The 23,802-nt window shown below is 39.8% G+C and overlaps 1 protein-coding gene across 5 annotated transcripts in view; it reads right to left on the minus strand.

Moving 5' to 3' along the window:
* GOLGA4 (golgin A4) overlaps nucleotides 1-23,802 on the minus strand; it is a 122,059-nt gene that overhangs the window by 78,729 nt on the left and 19,528 nt on the right. For 4 of the 5 annotated variants that reach the window (XM_055283129.2, XM_055283157.2, XM_055283148.2 and 1 more), the window contains exons 3-6: nucleotides 13,417-13,482; nucleotides 7,412-7,726; nucleotides 3,649-3,696; nucleotides 276-332 (exon numbers count right to left, since the gene is read on the minus strand). In XM_055283129.2, the coding sequence (XP_055139104.1) occupies nucleotides 276-332; nucleotides 3,649-3,696; nucleotides 7,412-7,726; nucleotides 13,417-13,482 (486 nt within the window). Of the gene's footprint in view, nucleotides 1-275; nucleotides 333-3,648; nucleotides 3,697-7,411; nucleotides 7,727-13,416; nucleotides 13,483-19,766; nucleotides 19,795-23,802 lie in introns of all 5 variants that reach the window. The other variant, XM_063612082.1, reaches the window with a different exon arrangement.

Below are 23,802 nucleotides of genomic sequence, written 5' to 3' on the forward strand. Positions count from 1 at the left end.
GAGAACCCAGTTAACCCTTGGAAGTTGACGCTGACTGTTCATGCAGACAATTGATACTCTGTTGCTAACACCTTATTTCATTAATTCCAACAACGTATCTTAGAAAAACCATACAAATAAAAACTTCAAGAACTGACCCCTGGTCTTGTAGGCTGGACTGGTTAGTTATTAGTATAACTAATGAGATGCATATGAAACCACCCTAGCACATACAACAGTTCTGATAAATATGAGATTGAATTACTATTTTCAAAGTACTCATCACTGAAACTTACCTCTCTTAATTCTGCAATTCTCCGAAGTGATTTATCCTGACTCTGGCTTAATATACCCTTTAATTGAGAGAGAAAAAAAAAGCTGGTTAAACAGCTAACTGTATGACATAGTAAATACAAAGCAAGCCAAAAATAATTATTTTTAAAATATTACAACCGTTTATCCAAAAATAACCTGAAGATAGAGGACAAGACTAAAATGTTAAAGATGTGACCATACTGAAAAATCTGTTAAAAGTTAGATCATGATGTTACAGAACTGTTCTGCATCCTGGCAGTGGCAGTGGTTCAAAATCTATACATTTGTTAAAATGCATGGACATGTAAACCAAACAAAAAGTCAATTTTACTGTCTGTTCAATTTAAAAAATAAGTGTTTTTAAAATTAAATCAAATTCCAACTGCAGTTTATTTCATGGAAACCTATAATGTGTGGAACACATCAATTAACAGCCTGTTCTAAAGGTTTTTGTGGCTTAGAAACAAAATAATTGTCTATATTTAAAAAAACAAAACCAGCCGGGCGCAGTGGCTCACACCTGTAATCCCAGCACTTTGGGAGGCCAAGGCAGATGGATCACGAGGTCAGGAGATCGAGACCATCCTGGCTAACATGGTGAAACCCCTTCTCTACTAAAAATACAAAAAAAAATCAGCTGGGCATGGTGGCAGGCGCCTGTAGTCCCAGCTACTCAGGAGGCTGAGGCAGGAGAATGGCGTGAACCCAGGAGGCAGAGCTTGCAGTGAGCCGAGATCACACCACTGCACTCTGGGCGAAAGAGCGAGACTCCATCTCAAAGAAAAAAAAAAACATCCAGAAAAATTCACAAAGAACATCAGATGGCTAAATTAGTAACCATACATTAAAAAAAATCAAGAAGCTGGCCGGGCGTGGTGGCTCACACCTGTAATCCCAGCACTTTGGGAGGCTGAGGCAGGCAGATTATGAGGTCAGGAGTTTGAGACCAGCCTGGCCAACATAGTGAAACCCTGTCTCTACTTAAAAAAAAAAAAAAAAAAAAAAAAAAAAAAAAAAAAAGGCCGGGCGCGGTGGCTCACGATTGTAATCCCAGCACTTTGGGAGGCTGAGGCGGGCGGATCACAAGGTCAGGAGATCGAGACCACGGTGAAACCCCATCTCTACTAAAAATACAAAAAATTAGCCGGGCGTGGTGGTGGGCGCCTGTAGTCCCAGCTACTCGGAGAGGCTGAGGCAGAAGAATGGCGTGAACCCAGGAGGCGGAGCTTGCAGTGAGCCAAGATTGCGCCACTGCACTCCAGCCTGGGCGACAGAGCAAGACTCCGTCTCAAAAAAAAAAAAAAAAAACAAAAACTAGCCAGGCATGGTGATGCGTGCGTGCCTGCAGTCCCAGCTACTCAGGAGGCTGAGGCAGGAGAATCGCTTGAACCCAGGAGGCGGAGGTTGCAGTGAGCCAAGATCGCACCACTGCACTCTAGCTTAGGCAACAAAGTGAGACTTCTCAAAAAAAAAAAAAAAAATCAAGAAGCTAATAAAAGAGTAATATTGTGAGATGAAATGACTCACCCTTTCCTGGGGCGGGGTAAGGAAGGTACTTTTCTCTAGTAAAGGAAATTAAACTTGGGAAGTTATGAACTATGGAAACAAAGTAACCACATATTCCTGTACAACATAAATACAAAGGTAAAGGAAAAGGGTAATCTGGAGCTTCACTGGTTTGTGTGGACTAACAAGCAAAACAAGGGGATACAGACATGCAAATGGCTATGACCAAGGGAGTATGACTGGATTGTATTGCGGGGACTTGTAAATGAATAAAACAAAAACCAAAGTTCTTTTCCCCAAAAAAGCCATGAACACAGGTTTTGTTTGTTCAGTTTCAAATATAAAATTTTAAATGCAGGAACATGCCATGCTGAGAATGATGAAAAACTGTACTGCAGTAGTTACAAGCACATGCTCTGCAGTCTAACAATGAACGAGTCACTCTCCCTCAGTTTCTTCACAGGAAAGAGGCTAGAACTAAATATACTAAATGTACCAAATATACCAAAATGCCTGGCACACAGTAGGAGCTCAATAAATGTTAGCTAGTACAAGCAGCATAGGTAAGAGTGTTGGCAATACCTACTATTTTAATTTTAATTTCATTGGCTCTATTGAAAAGATACTTGCCTATTTTAAAAGGTTTCTAGGCATGTACACATGTAGAAAAGAGAGCAAAGCATTGAATTTTATCTTTTTTTTTTTTTTTTGAGACGGAGTCTTGCTCTGTCACCCAGGCTGGAGTGCAGTGGCAGGATCTTGGCTTACTGCAACCTCCGCCTCTCAGGTTCAAGCAATTCTCCTGCCTCAGCCTCCCCAGTAGCTGGGATTACAGGTGCCTGCCACCACACCCAGCTGATTTTTGTATTTTTAGTAGAGACAGGGTTTCACCATGTTGGCCAGGCTCGTCTCAAAATCCTGACCTCAGGTGATCCACCTGCCTTGGCCTCCCAAAGTGCTGGGATTACAGGCGTGAGCCACCACGCCTGGCCAACTATATTTTATTTTAAAACACAGCAAACTGATGGCACCATTTGAAGGGGAATGGATATTTCTCCTTAGCTCTGATGTATGAATTATCAGCTGGAATCCTGGTGGGAAATTTCCATAGCCAATTCATAGAAACGCAAGCAAACAGGATGAAATAGTGGGGCCAAGGTGGGTCACCCTGAATTTAATAGTTTCTTATCCCTACATACTTAATCAAAAGCTTCACAAGCAGCAGCCTCAGGAAACAGTTATTATAGAAGAGAGGATGCTTGCATTTGGACCCTGATATAATGATAAGAAACAGATGTCTGCAGGTATTTAAAAAGCAGAAGGAAAGCATAGAAGGTTAGATATGTCTTTACTACTAAAACAAGGAAGCAATCTATAGACTGAGATGCTAGAAAACATGCTTGAGAGAGGCATGCTGTAAATTCTAACTTCTTTTTTTTTCCACATTTTTTAATTTTATTATTATTATACTTTAAGTTTTAGGGTACATGTGCACAACATGCAGGTTTGTTACATATGTATACATGTGCCATGTTGGTGTGCTGCACCCATTAACTCGTCATTTAGCATTAGGTATATCTCCTAATGCTATCTCTCCCCCCTCCCAAATCCTAACTTCTTAAACACTACCGAGATCTGTAACTCAAGGAAGCTCATCCTTAACAGAGGTAAAATCTCTGGGATCTCATTCACTTTCTCTTTATCAAAACCTCCAATAATGGTAAAACAAGCTTAATATTTTGTTCATATGCAGAATTATTTAAAAGGAAGGCTTAGAAATATCTTACTATGTAAGATCTTTCTGATTTAAAAATTATGACTCAGTAATGCAGTCGACAAATCACTTACTTGTAGCTTTTTCTTCTCTCTCTGAAGCATCTGATAAGCTGTAACAAGCTAAAACATAGTCATCAACAACATTAGTCATTCCTAAATAAATGCAATTATTCTAAAGTCCACTAAAAAATTCTCTTTATGAAAGTCAAAAAATAAATTAGAAGAGTCCTTTATAGGATAACCTAATTAGATGCATGATGGTCAAAACTAACATAGGACATAGATTTCTAAAAAATAAAATGTAAATTTGACAGTAAGACATTAAATCTCCATATGACTTCATCTTAGAGATATACCTCTAAATTTTAGTAACTAATTCACAGGTGGGGATTCAAGCCAACTTGCCTAAAGGCAGGAGGCTACTCAAACTATAGTTACAGACTAATCAACAACAGCATCACCTGCAAGTTTGCTTGAAACAGAAATTCTTGGGCCCCACCCCAATCTAACTGAATGAGACTTGAGAAGGGTGTAGAGAGACAGGAAACTATGTTTTAATGAGCTCACCAGGCGATTTTTCTGCTTTGGACTATAATAGATCATGTAATTGATTTCTAAAAGTTCCTTCTGGTTATAGGGTCTGTGACTATAGCTCTGCAAAAATCTGACCAAAGAACCTCATAATCAAGATGAAAACTGGTAATTCAAGTCCTTAAAGAGATATTTAACCTAAATAGGATATTTAAACATTCTAGCACACCCTAATGAAATTATGGATTAACAAATCTTTTCAGCCTGGAAGTTACATAACATTACTCATCTAGGGCCGGGTGCAGTGACTCATGCCTGTAATCCCAACATTTTGAGAGGTCGAGGTAGAAGGATCACTTGAGCCCAAGAGTTCGAGACCAGCCTGGGCAATTTAGTGAGACCTTGTCTCTATTATAATTAAAAAAAAAAGTTACTCATCTGATGGCTAAGTACATGGCTCCAGTGAATTCTTTGGACCCTACTTTGGAAGTGCTAAAGAGATAAGCTGCAGGTTTAAGAGGAAGCATCCCCTATTCGAGCTTTGTCATTTACCTTAGAAGGCTGCTGTGTGTCCCAAATGCCTCTAGTGATATCCTGAATCAAAAGACAGGCAGCAATAGGGCCAGGCATGGTGGCTCACACCTGTAATCCCAGCACTTTGGGAGGCCAGGACAGGAGGATTGCTTGAGCCCAGGAGTTGGAGACCAGCCTGGGCAAAATGGCAAAACGCCATCTCTACCAAAAATACAAAAAATTAGCCAGGTGTGGTGTTGCATGCCTGTGGTCCCAGCTACTCAGGAAATTGAGGTGGGAGAATCACCTAAGCCTGGGAACTCAAGGCTACAAGGTGAGCCGTGATCAAACCACTGCACTCCAGCCTGGGTGAAGGAGTGAGACCTTGTTTCAAAAAAAAAAAAAAAAAACAGCAATGGAAGGTGAGTCTAGCAACAAAGAATATAAAAAACAAAATTCTGCCTAAGACCAGGACACTCCCCTTATTATTATCATAACACCAGATAGAAAAATGGTGTTCACAGCCGGGCGCGGTGGCTCACACCTGTAATCCCAGCACTCTGGGAGGCCGAGGTGGGCAGATGACAAGGTCAAGAGTTCAAGACCAGCCTGGCCAACATGGTGAAACCCTGTCTCTACTAAAAACACAAACATTAGCTGAGCATGGTGGCACATGCCTGTAGAATGAGGCAGAACTGCTTGACCCGGGACCCGGGAGGCGGAGGTTGCAGTGAGCCAAGATCATGCCACTGAACTCCACCCTGGGCTACAGAGTGAGACTCCGTCTCACAAAAAAAAGAAAAATGGTGTTCACATTTACCAATGTAACAACCCTGCACATCCTGAACATGCATCCCTGAGCTAAACGAAAAATGGTGCTCAAAAAAGGGGTGGAGGGGGGTTGTGTGTGGAAGAGTAACCCAAGAATCAGATGTCATTTACAACATTATTTCATCCTAGGTACTAACAATGCCAAAGAGAGGTAGAGACAAAGTCTATGAGTTCTTTTGATCCCAGTAAGCTGCCTGACTCTGACAGAATACTAGAAACAACCAGAAAGACCTAAAATCAAATCCAGACTCTGCAACTACAACCTGTCCAACCATAAGCAAGTTACCAGGCAACATAAGCAAGTTACTATGAGTCTCCAATACTTTTTCTACAAAATTGAGCTAATTAACATCTACAGGAATGGTACAATATTACATGACATTACAAATATAAAATACACAGGACAGGTGTAGTGGCTCATGCCTATAAGAACAGCCCTTTGGGAGGCTGAGGCGGGAGGATCACTTGACTTCAGGAGTTCGAGACCAGCCTGGGCAACATAGCAAAACCTCATCTCTACGAAAAAATACAAAAATTAGATGGGTGTGGTGGTGTGCACCTGTAGTCCCAGCTACTTGAGGGGGCTGGGGCTGAGGCTGAAGGATCGCTTGGGCCCAGGAAGTTGAAGCTCCAATGAGCTGTGTTTGAGCCACTGCACTCCAGCCTGGGCAACAAAGTGAGACCAGTGAGACCCTGTCTCAAAAACAACAACAACAAAAACTAAATATAAAATACAGTGTCCAGCATACATAAATACTACTCATACTACTACCCCAGCTTCAAACTTAAAAGCCATGGTTAAGTTAGTGAAGTAACAGACAAAAAGATTCGTGACAATTATTAACTTTGGTAGAAATTTAAAAATAAAAGTTAAAAAATTCAAAGGAAAAAGGTGCTTGATTCTACAAGTGCCTCATGACATACATGGCTTTAATGCCTTGTTTATATCTCTGGGTGGGTTCCAGCCAGCCTATATATTTAAGCCTGATAATTGCTTCCTATTTTGTCAGCACTTCACAGTTTAAAAAGATATCTTGTATATTTCATCTGGGTTTTTGTTTTGTTTTTGGTTGTAGGATAAAATTACTCATATTGTAGTCATAATTGGAAACAGAAGTTACAGCTATCTTTAATATACTGACTCTGAACTTTAGTATTCATTAATTAAAATTAACTACAATGGTGATTTACAAACCATAAGACAATAAAACATTACACATTTTAAGATAAACAAACAAAAAAATATGGACAACTTACTCCAAAAAGGCTTTCCTGAAAAAGAACTGTTTTAACTGCACAGGATGCAGAGGGAATTGAGGGAGGGCAACAAATAAAATTTGGCCTGAAAGGAAGGTGCTACATTCCTAAAGGATTGAAAAGTGAAATGGACTAGCATTGACTTCCTTCCTCCCTTAGACCAAACAGGGAGTGTCATTCTCAAGGGTTTAGCGATGAAAAGATTCATCCAAGGCAAAGGTTTAAATGTAGGTACAATGAGAATGAACCAAATCTGTCAGATAATCAGGCTACCTAAAACAATTTTAGAGTCAGTAATAATGGGAATCTCGTTGGCAGATGAGGTCATTTTGGAGCCGCATCAGTTAGAGAGGAATAAAGGAGAGGCTATGAGGACAGAAGATGAACTCCACACTGGGTGTCCAAGTGACCTTGAACAGAGGGACTACGAAAGGAGAGGGGAACAGAATATAAGAACCAGAAGGCTACAGACAACAATCTTCTCCAAAATTTTACTAAGAGTCTTGCCAAAGGGCCTCTGTCTTTACTTAACTAGATATTGAGTCTTTAACTAGATATTGCCACAGACTACATACTATTAGTAACCAGGATATATCTAGGGAATTAACAGTTTAGCCAATCACAGAAGTAAAGCAATACAGTAATATGAATGAGAGAACAAGGGGAAGAAATTTTTGTACAGGCAAAAATGTCATGCTCCTACCTCAGAATATTTTCCTCTGTAGCTACTTAAGCTTCGTTCCATTCTTCGCAACCGCTGAATCAACTGTTCTTTGTTGAGACTGTCTGAATTCCCCACCAAGTCTTCAGCCTCGCTATCCATATCGGAGGGTGGATCAAAACTGACAGTAGAACCGTCCAGCTCAAGTCGATTCAGGGATTCTCTGGAAGATGTTCGTACCAAAGACTCTTTAGAAGAAGACTGGAATAGAGATTCCTTTATCGGACTTCGAAACAAAGACTCCACGGAGGGCACCCGGAGCTGGAGCTTCTGTGCAAAAGACTGCGTGTCACCTGACTGCAACCAAAACCCAACAGAATGTGTGGGTTAAAATACACACATTTAGACTTCCATTACCCCTATCACCAGCAATAATCTAATAAAAGTTCTAACAAGATGAATTTATATTCCTGACATTTTACATAATACATTATTTTCTGAAAAACAGAACACTTGGTTATTGCTGAAAAAGTGTTGGACCTGGAGTCAGAGGACTGGGGTGCAGGTCCCAGGTCTGTCACCTAGAGGTAGAATGCCCTTCAGTAAGTCACCTTCCTTCAGTTTGCACATCTGTAAGAAAGAAAAAAGCAGTACTTTCCCAGCTGACTTCACAGGTGTACTGTGAGGATTCATCCACTAAACTGTGAGATCCTTGAAGGTAGTGACCATCTCCATACACCATTTGTAACAGTGCATACCCAGTGTCTAAAATGTAGGTATATACAATGAAATGTGAAGTGTGTAACTGAACTCAAGTGGGCTTTATCTGGAGGGTCTTTATGGACATGGTGATTCTTGATCATTCTCAAGAAAAGAGGGGAATTGGGACAGGGGGAGGGTAATATGTAATGAACCCACTTTGTTTAATAAGGGAATGTGAGGCAGAGTTGACTAGTAACAGCCAACTCTGCTCTACTTACCATTTGTCTACTAGGAATAAAAATAAGCATTAACAAATCATGGAGGACAGTTGAAAGGTCTGAGTTAGAGTCCCTCTGCACAGATCAGTAACTCCAATGTTAGTGATAAACAAGACCTGTTCTCCTAATTAATTGGAATAACAACAAATTAATTTAGTCACAATGAAAAATAATATGACCTAATTCAACTAACTGTTCTAAGCAGTATTATTTTGTTCAGGTCACAGCAGTCAATATTTACCAGTGTCTCCTAGAAGCTCATTCTCATTAGTTAACAACTGGGTCACTAAGATCTCAAAGGTGCCAGGAGTGAAATACTCCAGGGAAACTGAGGTCATGTGTAGGCAAAAAATACAGGAAAATAAAGATTCTCTTCAGTCTAGAGTTTAAAAAATCAAAACACAAATGTTTTGCTCACAGATTCTAGAGATTTAATAATATTGGGCAAGGTAGGAGTAAGAGGAGATAATATGCCCCATACCCTTCATACACACAAATTTATCACAGGTGGTTTAAAAGACTAAAAACTGGAAACAACCCAAATGTTTATCACTAGAGGATACAGTTTATAAATTATAGTATATGGAGAGCACTACCCAAGGCAACTTGAAAAGTATGTCCTGGGCTATAAAGTATTTTTAAAAAAATTTTTTTAAATAAACAATAACATATGGAAAGAAGTTCAAGATATACTATTAAATGGGAAAGGTCAAATTATAAAACAATATGTATATCGTGAACTCATTTTGACTAAGTACTCCTTATCCAAAAAGCTTGGAACCAGGTATTTTGGATTTCAGATTTCTTTCAGATTTTGGAGTATCTGCACATAGATAGTGAGACACCATGGGGATGAGACCCAAGTCTAAACACGAAATTCATTTATGTTTCATATACACCTTATACAGATAGCCTGAAGGTAATTTTATATCATATTTTTAATCATTTCTGTACACGAAACAAAGTGTGTACACTGAACCGCCAGAAAGCAAAGGTGTCACAATTTCAGCCACCAATACAATCTATGGTTGTCTGGCACCACCATCATTCCTGACTCTGAACTTATATGCTACTGATAAGCAATAATTTTCTTATGCTTATTCACCTGTAAGTACTTCACAGTAAAAGAAATATATATATGACATACCATTAATACAGTAAAAAAAAAATGTGTTCAGGGTAACTAAGCAGCACAGTAGTATCACCAGAATATCTGTAATAGCTGTTAAGCAACAGCAACAACAAACAATGGTAAGCTTTCAGTCTCTATCTACGATGCTGTGTTTTGATTGAAAGGTTACTCTACACTGTATTTTCTTTTTTTAGGTAAGAAGAAACACCAGAAGCAATTGAGGGACCAGGAAATGGATCCACTAGGAAGGAGGAGGCAGTCTGCTGGATGGCTTTTTAATTTTTTTTTTTTTTTTTTTTTTTTTTTTTGAGACATAGTCTGCTCTGTTGCCCAGGCAGCAGTGCACTGGTGTGATCTCAGCTCACTGCAACCTCCACCTCCCAGGTTCAAGTGATTCCCATGCCTCAGCCTTCCAAGTAGCTGGGAATACAGGCATGTGCCACCACACCAGACTAATTTTTATATTTTCAGTAGAGAGGAGATTTCACCATGTTGGCCCGGCTGGTCTCGAACTCCTGACCTCAGGTGATCTGCCCACCTCGGCCTCCCAAAGTGCCAGTATTACAGGCGTAAGCTAACACGCTGGGCCTCTGCAGGCCTTTTTAACATTTTCAACAAATCTTCATACAACAGAGCAGAGAAGAAGGAAAAAAAACACAGCAAGTAAAGCACATGAGTCTTGGCCCCATGTGGAGCATCATGGGGAACCTGCCCTTGGCGCCATCTGGCCTGCACCGTGCCACTGTATTATCCTTTGCGGGCACGCTCACGAGAGAATCTGGGTACGCCTGGAAAAGATTGTCTTACAGCTAGAGGGCGGGGGGAGTCTTTTTTCTCTTGGGAACACTGAATAAACTACGTTGTACACTAGTGTTTTGACTCCAACTCATGACGAGGTGAGGTGTGAAGTTTTCCACTTGTGGCATCATGTGGGTACTCAAAAAAGTTTCAGATTTTGGAGCACGTGGATTTCAGATTTTTGGATTAGGGATGTTCAATCTGTATAGGACACTTTGCCCCAGTAATAAGAGGGTCCACAGGCTGCTATGTTTTAAGAACTCTAGGATGTACTTTTTACCATGTCTTCAACCTTGCTGTCAACTATGGTTTCCTGCTGCTGTCAATATGCTCATAGTAAGCACTGCCCCCCTCTTTGTGTATATACATTGTTTTTAATTTGCTAAACCCAACAATCAACTTTTCAGAAATTTGTTTAAAATAAAAGTAAACAAGCCAGACATGATGGCTCACATCTGTAATCCCAGTCACTTGGGAGGCTGAGGCGGGAGGACTGCTTGAGCCCAGGAGTTTGAGGTTGCAGTGAGCTATGACTGCACTACTGCACTACAGCCTGGGTGACAGAGAGAGACCCTGTCTCAAAAAAAAAAAAAAGTAAACAAACTGAGTGAAGGCATCTTTTTGTCATGAGAATTGAGATTATATATGTAAAATGTTTCATATATGTCTAATACACAGTACACAATACCATTTTATCATTTTTTAAGAAAATATCTGTAATATTTAAGAAAGTACAAAGCCCTCAGTAAGCTTATTTCCTGAATATCACCTACATTCATTCTTTACCTTAATTAGAATTCTGAATTTGTTATAAAGTTGACTCATTCAAGTTTTTGCATCCATAACTATATTTAGTCTTTTTGGACTATTCTATGACAGAAGAAAATATGCGTTTTAGGCCAGGTGCAGTGGCTCATGCCTGTAATCCCAGCACTTTGGGAGGCCGAGGCGGGTGGATCACCTGAGGTCAGGAGTTCAAGACCAGACTGGCCAACATGGTGAAACTCTGTCTCTACTAAAAATACAAAAAATTAGCCAGGCATGGTGGCAGGCACCTGCAATCCCAGCTACTCAGGAGGCTGAGGCATGAAATCGCTTGAATCCAGGAGGCAGAGGTTGCAGTGAGCTGAGATCACGCCATTATGCTCCAGCCCCGGCAAAAAGAGCAAAACTCTGTCTCAAAAAAAAAAAAGAAAATATGCATTTTAAATCATACTCTTTAATAATATTCTTTAAAGATCACTGGATATGTTCAGTACAGTGCTGTTTAGACTGATGCCTCCCATTATTTTACCCTTACTTCATGGCACTTACAGAAAATTATGTATTTCTAGAGAATTTGGGATTAACTGGAGTGGCTGCTCAAGACCAGAGTCAACAGATCCAGGGACTTGGGTTGTCCCCACAACCTGACCAGCCTCACTGACAGTTATGAGGATCTAAGCTCCCAAGACACCTGTCCGCGGAGTTTGGGAAGCTCATTTAAACATTTGTTTTTTGGGGTTTTTTTTTTTCTTTTTTTTTTTTGAGACGGAGTCTCGCTCTGTTGCCCAGGCTGGAGTGCAGTGGCGTGATCTCGGCCCATTGCAACCTCTGCCTCCCGGGTTCAAGCAATTCTCCTGCCTGAGCCTCCTGCGTAGCTGGGATTACAGGTGCCCGCCACCACCCCCAGCTAATTTTTTTTTGTATTTTAAGTAGAGACGGGGTTTCACCATGTTGGTCAGGCTGGTCTCGAACCCCTGACCTTGTGATCCACCCACCTCGGCCTCCCAAAGTGCTGGGATTACAGGTGTGAGCCACCGTGCCCGGCCCTAAACATTCGTTAGACAATACTTCTGAATGTTTTGTCTATGTAATTTAGTTCACAAATCATTTAGCTCATAAATCAACTTGTCTAGACTCATGCCCTGGGTTCACAGAATTAGAAATATTACTATTTTACATTAAGGACTACTAAGAACAACCAGGACAATGATAATAGTCATCACTAAAACCAAAGTAAACAAATGTTCATCTCCAACACTGCTATCACAATTTTTTTTTTTTTTCTTGAGACAGGGTCTCACTCTGTCATCCAAGCTGGAGTGCAGTGGTACGATCTCAGCTCACTGCAGCCTCCAGTCCCAGGCTCAAGCAATTCTCATGCCTCAGTCCCCTGAATAGCTGGGATTACAGGCGCACACCACCACACCCAGCTAATTTTTGTATTTTTTTAGTAGAGACAGGGTTTCACTATGTGGGCTGGGCTGGTCTCAAACTCCTGGTCTCAAGCGATCCACCCACCTTAGCCTCCTAAAGTGCTGGGATAATATGCATGAGCCACTGCGCCCAGCCTGCTATCATAATGATTTTTTTTCTTGCTTTTTTGGAAGCGTTCAAAAAAAAATGACTTGAGCCCCTCTCTATAAATAACTTTTTAAAATCAAGGACAACCTAAACTCTAGTAGTAAAATACACTTAAAAGTAGAGAATACTTTAAAAGATCTCATTCCTTCATATTCCCCTTCCACCTTATATAACGCAGTATGTCTCTCAATATGGCTACCTCCATGATCTTTTATAACTATAAACTCAGATCACAGTTTTTCAAAAAGTTTTCACTTTCTCATAATTATTATCTTTTTTTTTTTTTTTTTTTTGAGACAGAGTCTCACTCTGTTACCCAGGCTGGAGTGCAGTGGCACAAACTCAGCTCATGGCAACGTACGCCTCCTGGGTTCAAGCGATTCTCATGCTTCAGCCACCTAAGTAGCTGGGATTTCAGGCATGTGCCACTCCCGGCTGACTTTTTCTATTTTTAGTAGAAACAGAGTTTCGCCATGTTGGCCAGGCTAGTCTCAAACTCTTGGCCTGAAGTGATTCACCCACCTCAGCCTCCCAAAGTGCTGGGATTACAGACACGCATGAGCCACAGTGCCTGGCCTCGCATTAATTTTTAAAATGAGAAATAATACAATCTTGCTTTCATTTAAAACTTTTTCCAAGAAACCATGAGCAAACCTGTATTTACCATACATACTGTACTGAATATTTGGACATCACCATTTCAATGTAAAGTCAGATGCTAGTAATTAATACAGACTGACCAACACCCTGAAATGACTTGTTATTTTCTAAAATAACAATTAGTAACAGACCTGAGGAATGCTTGGTTCACTTCCATTAACACTGTCAGGAGATTTCGAGGCATGAGTAGATGCATTCTAAGAAAAAGAAAGAAACATTGTAAAGCAAAAGAACAAAAAACTAAAGGTTTAAAACTGTTAAGAATAAAGCCCATGTGCCAAGACCTATTAGATACATTTATCTATTAAACAAAATTAGTAATTGTTCATTTATTAGAATGTTTTCATGCAAGGCAAAACTATTGTAGTATGGTAAGTATTTCAGAAAATTCATTTTGCTGTAATACACAGAACTCAATAGCAAAGATTAGTATGTAGAAAAACCTGTATCAAGCTAGTCACATACCTCTTCCCATTATGTCCCCAGTTTTTCCCCCATAACAAAAATCAACTTCAAGGAATCAATGAACAAATCTCACTCAAACAGAAAACTATCCAGAAAAGGAAGTAATGTCAATTTTTTCCTACAATAAAATAATACTCAAAATTATTCGGGCTAAGCTCTGAAAAATATTTTAATAGCAAGAAATGGTAATATCTCATTCATTTGAAGTTAGCAATCTAAATGAAATAATGATAATTTTCAGAAGAACTTAAAAACCTCTTCTTCCACACGTGAAAGATTTTTGTTTTGTTCTGTTCTGTTGGTATGCCAAAGGCTCCCAGTTAAGCAACATTTTACTGATTACATCATACTGGCATAGATTTCATGATACTAAATGAGATTCTTTGAGGTTCAAAATTCTACATTGCATTTATAATACACTGTCTAACTACAATTAGTTAGAACTATAGAAGTAACTCATGATAAAATAACTTCCATGTTTTAAACAAAAATATTCCACCAAATGCCAGCCACTACGTTTCAGTAGTTATATCTTGCATTTCCCCTTGGTCTAGAGCTGACCAAGGAAAGGCAAATATCTGACCTTATTCTTAAGTGAAAAAGGTGCTCAGTTTTGCAAACGTGTTTTCTACTTTTTGAACATTGATTAAGTAGTTTGATGGTAAGAAATTATTAATTTTTAGGTGTGATAATATTGTGGTTAAAATTTTTTAATCCTTTTTTTCTGAGACAGGGTCTTGCTCCATTGCCCAAGATGGAGTGCAATGACATGCTCACAGCTGATTACAGCCTCAAGCTCCCAGCCTCAAGGGATCCTCTCACCTCAGCCTCCTCAGTAGCTGGGACTACAGGTGTGCACTACCACGTCCAGCTAATTTTTGTACTTTTTGTAGAAACAGGGTTTCCCCATGTTGCCCAGGCTGGTCTCGGGTGATCTGCCCTCCTCAGCTTCCCAAAATGCTGAGATTACAAGCATGAGCCACCACGCCCAGCCATCTTTATCTTTTAGAGTAGTGGTCTCCAACCTTTTTGGCACCAGGGACGGGCTTCATGAAAGACAATTTTTCTACAGACCAGGGGTGCAGGGACGGTTTGGGGATGATTCAAATGCATTACATTTATTGTATACTTAATTTCCATTATTACACTGTAATATATAATAAATAATTATGCAACTCAACATAATATAGAATCGGTGGGAGCCCTGAGCTTGTTTTCCTACAACTAGACAGTCCCATCTGGGGGTGATGGGAGACAGTGACAGATCATCAGGCATTAGATTCTCATAAGGAGCATGCAACCTAGATCCCCCATATGCACAGTTCACCACAGGGTTCACGCTCCTATGACAATCTGTCACCACTGATCTAACAGGAGGCAGAGTTCAAGTGGTAATGCGGGTGATGGAGAGCAGCTGTAAATGCAGATGAAGTTTCACTTGCTTGCCTGCCTCTTACCTCCTGCTGTGCAGCCTAGCTCCTAAAGGGCCATGGACCTGTGCCTGGAGGTTGGGAAGCACTGTTTTAGAGATATATACCAAAATATTTACTGATGGAACAGAACTTCTGAAATTTGCTTCAAATATCCAATGGGGTGGGAGTGGGGAAGCCAGGGGGAGCTTCTCAAGTAGGCGAAACCGCTTCTCAAGTAGCGGTATGGTCAGGGAAGTGTGGGGGTAAGGTAATAGATAAAACAAGATGGCCAGGAGTTACTAATTATTGGCATTGGGTAATGGATGGGGAGGGGTTCTTGTACCAATACTACTACTATTTCCACTTTTGTAATACGTTTCAACTTTTCCCTAATAAAGACAAACTTTAAGTACCTCCTCTTCCCTCTAATAAAAAGCTATCAAATTTCATCAGTCTAAGACATTTCCTTAAAGTTAGATAGGGAAGAAAGGTTGAGAGAACATAGGAATTAACTTTTATCTTCCAGTTGTATACATGGCATCTATCTGTGTAACATCACAATAAATGCCTTCTAGGTCTAAAAATATAATATACTACATACTATAAAGCAAGGGTCACAAATCTCTGGGCCACAGTCCAGTATCAACTCATAGCCTGTTAGGAACGGGGCCACACAGCCCAAGGAGAGCGGTGGGTGAGCAAGCGAAAGTTCATATGCATTTACACCTGCTCCCCATCACTCGCATTACCACCTGAGCTCTGTCTACTGTCAGATCAGTGGTGACATTAGATATTCATAAAGTGCGAACTCTGCTGTGAACTGTGCATGCGAAGGATGTAGGCTGCATGGTCTTAATGAGAATGTAATGCCTGATGATCTGTCACTGTCTCCCATCACCCTCAGAAGGGACCATCTAGTTGCAGGAAAACAAGCTCAGGGCTCCCACTGATTCTACACTGTCGTGAGTTATATAATTACTTCATTACGTATTACAATGTAATAATAACAGAAATAAAGTACACAGTAAATGTAATGCACTCGAATCATCCCAAAACCATCCCTGTGCCCCCAGTTCATGGAAAAACTGTCTTCCATGAAACCAGTCCCTGGTCCCAAAAAGGTTGGGGACAACTGCATAAAATACAAAATATACTTTACAGAGATCAACAATTCTCTTGGCCAGTTAATATATTGAAAATTAATAGACAAATTATGGAGAAAGGAAATGAAGGGGCTCCATAAAATATTTAGCCTAAGAGGAAGAATACCAAGAGTTCATATTCTGTTTTAAGTAAATGACTTGACACATGATTGTGGTCCATACAAAAAAGCTACACTGGGCTGGCACAATGGCTCACCCCTGTAATCCCAACACTTTGGGAGGCCGAAGCAGGTGGATCACCTGAGGTAAGGAGTTCGAGACCAGCCTGACCAATATGGTGAAACCTCATCTCTACTAAAAATATAAAAATTATATTTTTTATAAAATCGTCGTGGTGGCATGCACCTGTAGTACCAGCTACTCGGGAGGCTGAGGCAAGAGAATCGCTTTAATCCTGGAGGCGGAGGCTGCAGTGTGCCGAGATGGTGCCATTGCACTCCAGCCCGGGCAACAGAGTGAGACTCCACCTCAAAAAAAAAAAAAAAAAAAGCTACAACTGGCCAGGCTCAGTGGCACATGCCTATAATCCCAGCACTTTGGGAAACCAAGGCAGGCAGATCACCTGAGATCAGGAGTTCAAGACCAGCCTGGACAACATGGTGAAACCCCATCTCTACTAAAAATACAAAAGTTAGTCAGGCATGGTGGCGAGCACCTGTAATCCCAGCTGCTTGGGAGGCTGAGGCAGGAGAATCACTGGAACCTGGGAGGCAGAGATTGCAGTGAGCTGAGATCACACCACTGCACTTCGGCCTGGGTGACAGAGCGACTCTGCCTCAAAAAAAAAAAAAAAAAAAAAAGCTACCCTACAATTGTTTGAAATATCACCCCATTAAACACACAGAGAACAACATTTAAAAACTTCTCCCCATATATATATTTCAATTTATGTATTAAACCACATATCTAAATAAATGCAGGACAGCTTATGAAAAGTACTGGCCTAAGTTGCCCTATGAATTTACATTATGAATCTTTAGAAGTAAAATTAGAGATCTGTCACTACTTGTAATTCCTTCTCCATTTCTGCCAAACTTTTGTTCATCTTTCAGCTTTCAAATTTTGTGAAGCTCTGTATATGAAGCTTCATATGATTCCTGGAAGGCTAATATATTCCTTATGCCTATGTTTTTTTTTTTTTTTCTGTGAAGCCTTAATTCCTTTGTACTTTAAGTGTATGTTGACATGTTTGTCTCCAAAGTAAACTATAAACTCTCAGAGGACAGAGCCCTACATTTTCTTCTCTTATTTCTCCCTTCAACTTTTAAGTTCAGGGGTACATGTTCAGGATGTGCAAGTCTGTTACATAGGTAAACATGTCCCATGGTGAGAACACTACCATTTTCATCTTAGTCCCCATGACCTAATATTTTGCCTGACTAGTAGTAAGGGCTCAATAAATGCTTATTAAATCCTTATGCAGTTGCTTCCTCTGAAGGCTTTCTCCTAGTGAGGTGCCTGTAGAACTAGCTCAATACATGTCAATACTCAAAACTTACCAATACTTTCTACTGGGGAAAATTTGATAAAAACTCTTTTAAAGTATATTCAACTTAAAAGCACACACAGGTTCCCTGCCAGACTTGCCTTCAATTACATATTGTTTCAATCTTTCAACAGCCATTGCATTGACTGCTGAGTACCAAGGTTACAGTAATTTTAGAATTTGGGGTAAACAGCTGCATTTTTCAAAAAACTTAACTAAGGAAAAGTCAGTACCTAGTGAACCTGTAATGGATTAGACTCTCACTAAATTTTTATTCTAATATGGGCTATGCTATGGTTTCCCTTGTTCCATTGGGAGAAATAAGTTTCTGACTAGGCTGGGCGTGGTGGCTCAGGCCTGTAATTCCAGCACTTCAGGAGGCCGAGGCAGGTGGATCACTTGAGCCTGACTTCGAGACCAGCCTGGCCAAGATGGCGAAACCCCATCTCTACTAAAAATAGAAAAGTTAGCCAGGTATGGTGGTGCGCACCTGTGGTCCCAGCTACTTGCGAGGCTGAAGTGGGCGGATCACCAGAGCTCAGGAGGTGGAGGTCGCAGTGAGCTGAGATCGCGCCACTGCACTCCAGCCTGGGTATGAAAAGAAAAAAAAAGTTCTCTCTCAAAAGAAAAAAAAAGTTCTAAAGCCTCCACTTTAACATTATTAGCATTTCCAACAACAGAATAAGTACTCAATACAAATGACTTTTATGTACTTATGGAAGTGGCCCTAGGAGAACCTTTTCGGTTTTTTTTTAATAGCTTCTATTACTACTACATGAAAATATACAGCAATACTATTTTATGCTTTTCAAAGTAAATTGGGCCAGACATAGTGGCTCATGTCTGTAATCCAAGCACTTTGTGAGGCTGAGGCAGAAGGATCACCCGAGGCCAGGAATTCAAGACGAGTCTGCGCAATATTGTGAGACTGTCTCTCTAAAAAGATTAAAATAAGATGAGCTGGGCATGGTGGCGTATGTCTGTGGTCCCACATACTTGGGAGGCTGAGGAAGAAGGACTGCTTGAGCCCAGGGATTTGACGGTATAGTGAGCCGTGATTGTACCACTGCACTCCAGCCTGAACAACAGAATGAGACCCCACTCAAACAAATATATATAAATAAATAAATAAAAACAGTAAATAAGTAAGTCTCTCTAACTGGGACTTCTGATTCTCTCCCAAATCAGTTTTTAAAACAATGAGATATTACCTGTAGCCAGAGCCAAGGAGAGACCACTTTTCCCTGAGACCCAAGCTAAGGCATCACTAGAAATCTCAGTATCTCCCTAGCTGCTTTCTTTTCTAAAACTGAGTTTACAATGTAATTTAAGACTGCTACTGGCCATATGCATACCAAGTCTTCACTGGCTAGATGGTTCAAGTACAGAAATGTTCTACTTCCATCATCAGCTACCTAATAAGTTAAATCAATTCTTATTGTTTAGAAAAACCTCAATCCAATGGTGTTTGCCACATTTTTCCATTGTAAACTTTTCTTTTGTTTTTGTAATTAATAAATAGATTTGTGCAACAATTTTTTAAAAAAAGAAAGAAAAACCTCAATCCCAGTAGAGTCAGTGTTTAACACCAAAGGCTATCCTTACTGGGCAAACATCTCTAAACTTTAATTTGCTAAATTATGAGCTTACCAGATACTTTCAATAGGAAAATGTCCACTTTCCCAAAACGAAATTACATACAAGATTCAAAACCGTGTGACGTCAGTCACTTGAAAACAAATGAGACAATTCTCTCCTTTCAGATGTTTAATATATAAAAAACAGGTAATTGCAAAATAAGATGCAATTATCTATTACAGTAGAATCTACCTATTCAATGCTATTTAATTATGGATTTACATAACAACAAATTTTTCCCCAAAAATGTAAGTCATATCTCAAAATATTCTTAACCTCCCATCAATAGTAGAAGAGAGATTTGTAGCACTGCATACCTTTTTTTAGTTAATGAACAAACATTCCCTAGGAAAAAAAGAGGTTAGAGTGAGTAAAGGTAGCTTCATTACTGAAGTAGCTACATTAGCGAAAACAGTGTTATTTTTGTTGCAGTTAAAAAGCTACCACGAAGCACACCAGCCATCAGAATTCAGTAATTTACTCTCTGATTTTTTTAGAGCAGGGTTAGCAACAGGACACTGAAGATACTTTGAGAGATGGTAAGTGGCAAGTAACATGAGATTTGCTTCTACAACTGCCAAATTACTTTGCTTCCCCACAAAGGGAATGCAGAAAGCGGTGGAAGGACTCACCACACTGTCACTCTGTGTTTTAGGATGTTTGGAGGAATCCAAAGCAAAGATAGTATACTCAGAGAGAAAAGCAGGCTCTGCTATCATCCCGGCTAGTAGCTGTCTCATTCAGTGTAATAAGCAAAAGTATAAAAATAAAACAAATGATGAAAAACAAATCATAATGGCATGTTGCAAAGTGTTCTCACCACGCAGCATGCATAACATTATAATGGTCATCAGTACCACCATCACCACCACCACCACCATCTCACCCACAGAAATAATAAGCTGCTGGAAAAGATCGGGAATGCAGATGCGTGATCAGTTTAGGATCTCAAAATTCAATCTATGAACAACTTGCTTATTGGCATACAAATGATATAGGCAACAGGAACCACCGCACACAGAGTGCCTGGCACTCTGTTATAAAAATCAATACCAAATACATGGGCCGGGCGCAGTGGCTCAGGCCTGTAATCCCAGCACTTTGGGAGGCTGAGGTGGGCAGATCACGAGGTCAGGAATTCAAGATTAGCCTGACCAATATGGTGAAACCCCGTATCTACTAAAAATACAAAAATTAGCCAGGCATAGTGGTGCGCACCTGTAGTCCCAGCCACTCAGGAGGCTGAGGCAGGAGAATCGCCTGAACCTGGGAGGCGGAGGTTGCAGTGAGCCGAGATCGTGCCATTGCACTCCAGCCTGGGTGACAGAGTGAGACTCTATCTCAAAAAAACAAAACAAAACAAACAACAAAAAAATACATGACGGGACATAGTTTCAGACATGCGAGCTAAGTAAGTTATCGAGATCTTCTCTATAGCATAGTGCCTACAGTTAACAATACCGTATTATAATGTTAAAAAAAATTTTTTTTTTTGAGACAAGGTCTAGCTCCATTACCCAGGCTGGAGCATAGTAATGCAATCTCGGCTCACTGTTCCCTCCACCTCCTGGGTTCAAGCCATCTTCCACCTCAGCCTCCTGAGTAGCTGGGACTACAGGTGCACATTACTATGCCTGCCAATTTTTGTATTTTTTGTAGAGACGGGGTTTCACCACATTGCCCAGGCTGGTCTCTAACTCCTGAGCTCAAGCGATCCACCTGCCTCAGCCTCCCAAGTGCTGGGATTACAGGCATAAGCCAGCACACCCGGCCTAAAATTTTCTAGAAAAGTAGATCTTATGTTACTTCTTACCACAAATAATAACAGTGGGGGTAGGAGGAAACTTTGGGAGGTAATAGATATGTCTACGGCCTTGATGGTGGTGATGGTTTCACAGGTGTATACTTATCACCAAATTCATCAAACTGTATACACTAAGTATGTACAGCTTTTTACATGTCAATCGTACCTCAGTAAAGGGGGCTTAAAAATGCATAGTAAAGAACACAAAGTCTTAGAATAACATTTATAAATACTGACCCATTTTTACATATTAAAAAATGGCATGAAAACACATGGAGAAGATAAAACATAAAAAACTTTAATCATTTATTTGTATTTACATACATTATTTTTCTCTAAAATATGTACAGAAGAAACATTTGAAACTTTATAATAAGTTCAAAGACATTTTCTGTTACACTAGTGCTTCTGGTATATATTATCTTCTGTGCTTTAGTTTTCTTTCAGAAACTGTATACTACACACCAAAATACTGACAATCATGAATTGGATGTATAATAAATTATAATCAGAATGAATTTTTTGATGAGGGAGGTTACACAAATCTACACATAATAAAATTGTTTAGAATTATACACACACACACACACACACACACACACACACAAAGATGTGAGCATGTAAAACTGGTAAAATCTGAATAAGTTGTGTGGATGTCACAGTTTACCAATGTCAGTTTCCTTGTTTGGACAGTGTACTATGGTTATATAAGGTGTTACTACTGGGGAGAAATGGGTGATGGGTATATAGGGCCTCCCCCACAAAAGGTGTTAGAACCTCCTATGAATCTATAATTATTTCCAAATAAAAACTAAAACCAGCCTGGACAACATAACAAAACCCATCTCTACAAAAAATACAAAAAATTTGCCAGGCATGGTGGCACACACCTGTAGTCCCAGCTACCTGGGAGGCTGAGGTAGGAGGCTCGCCTAAGCCCGGCAGTGAGCTGTGATCACACCACAGCACTCCAGCCTGAGCAAAAGAGTGAGACCCTGCCTCCAAAAAAAATTTTTGAAACATGAATTTAGCAGTTAATATATTATATAACATGATAAATTACATATATCATATATAATAACATATCTGAAAAAAAAGTCTGCAAAAGCTTAAGAATATAAACTTTTCATCTCAGTACTGTAGAGTTATGAATACTAACTAGAGCCTTAACTAACTGTTGATTTGGTCCTACATTAGAGACTGTCATAATTATAAATAGGAAAAACATTTCAAAGTCTTTTATATTATGTAATAACTAGTACTTCTTAGACAGGATTCAGCAATTAACTTTACACTAAATTCTCAATTTTAGTATTAGTAGTATACTAAAATATGCTAAATGCCTCTTTGGCTCTAGAGTATCATCATATCCAAGTTTCTACTCCTGCTGAAAATCTTACTCTCCCAGGAACTCAGATCATCCTTTGAATGGATGTTAAATTTAAGTTAAAGGCTATAAAAAATTCACTCTTCTTAGACTTCCAAAGTTAATTTTTGTAATGAAGTCGCTCTTGCCCACATTAGAAAACAATTCAAAACTTCAGAGGAGTATATTTGAAATTTTAAGAGAAAAACACAAAAGCTAATGCCCAGCATAGAAAAGTGTCCACCACTTCAAAAGGTGCTGCCAAACAAAAATGTACACTATGACCTCTAACCCTAGCAAAAGCAAAGTATATCAAAATTAGTGTCCACTGACAGTCACCTCAAAGCCTAAGAAATCTTTGTTGACCTTGTTATTTCCTTCTTATGCCTGAGAAAGTCTCGCAAGCAACAGTTCTCTAATATTCTCACTAAGATTCTGTCTCAACTCCATCGCTCAAACTCTGTTCAAATTGAAAACCAATTCTGCTAAGGATTTAATTCACCTCTTCTGTGTGGTTCCCCACTGAAGCCATCAGTTGAACCAACACTGAAGTTATGTGTCTGAACATTCATGAAGACTATCTGAAACTCTCAGAAGATATGCATCGAAGGCTTTCAATCTATCCTCTATGTCTCATACTCTCATATATATATGTGTGTGTATATCAAAGTATATCAAAATTAGTGTCCATTGACAGCCACCTTAAAGCCTAAGGAGTCTTTGTTGACCTTGTTATTTCCTTCCTAAATAAACACACATACATATATGAGAGTGTGAGATGTGGAGGATATACAGTCATGCATTGCTTAACAATAGGGAGGGGATACATCCTGAGAAATGTGTTGTTAGGCCATTTTGTCATGTGAACATCATGGAGGGGCATCCAAGGGAGAGAATACAGTCATCGGTTCTTAGTTTCTGTTTCTGGTTGGATCAGTAAGGACCCTTCCTCATCCCTCTCTTCCGCTTATCACTAGAGACAGAAACTAAAAACCATGCCTTTAGGCTGCTAAAAGACTAAAACAAAACACAGAACAAGAACAGCAGCAAAATAAGCTGGATTGGACAAGCATACTTACACAAACCTAGATGGCACAGCATACTACATAACTAGGATACATGGTAGAGCCTATTGCTCCTACGCTACAAACTAGTCCGTCATGTTACTGTACTGAACATCGTA

Source organism: Symphalangus syndactylus, chromosome 1, assembly GCF_028878055.3.
Source record: "Symphalangus syndactylus isolate Jambi chromosome 1, NHGRI_mSymSyn1-v2.1_pri, whole genome shotgun sequence".
NCBI classification, from domain to species: domain Eukaryota; kingdom Metazoa; phylum Chordata; class Mammalia; order Primates; family Hylobatidae; genus Symphalangus; species Symphalangus syndactylus.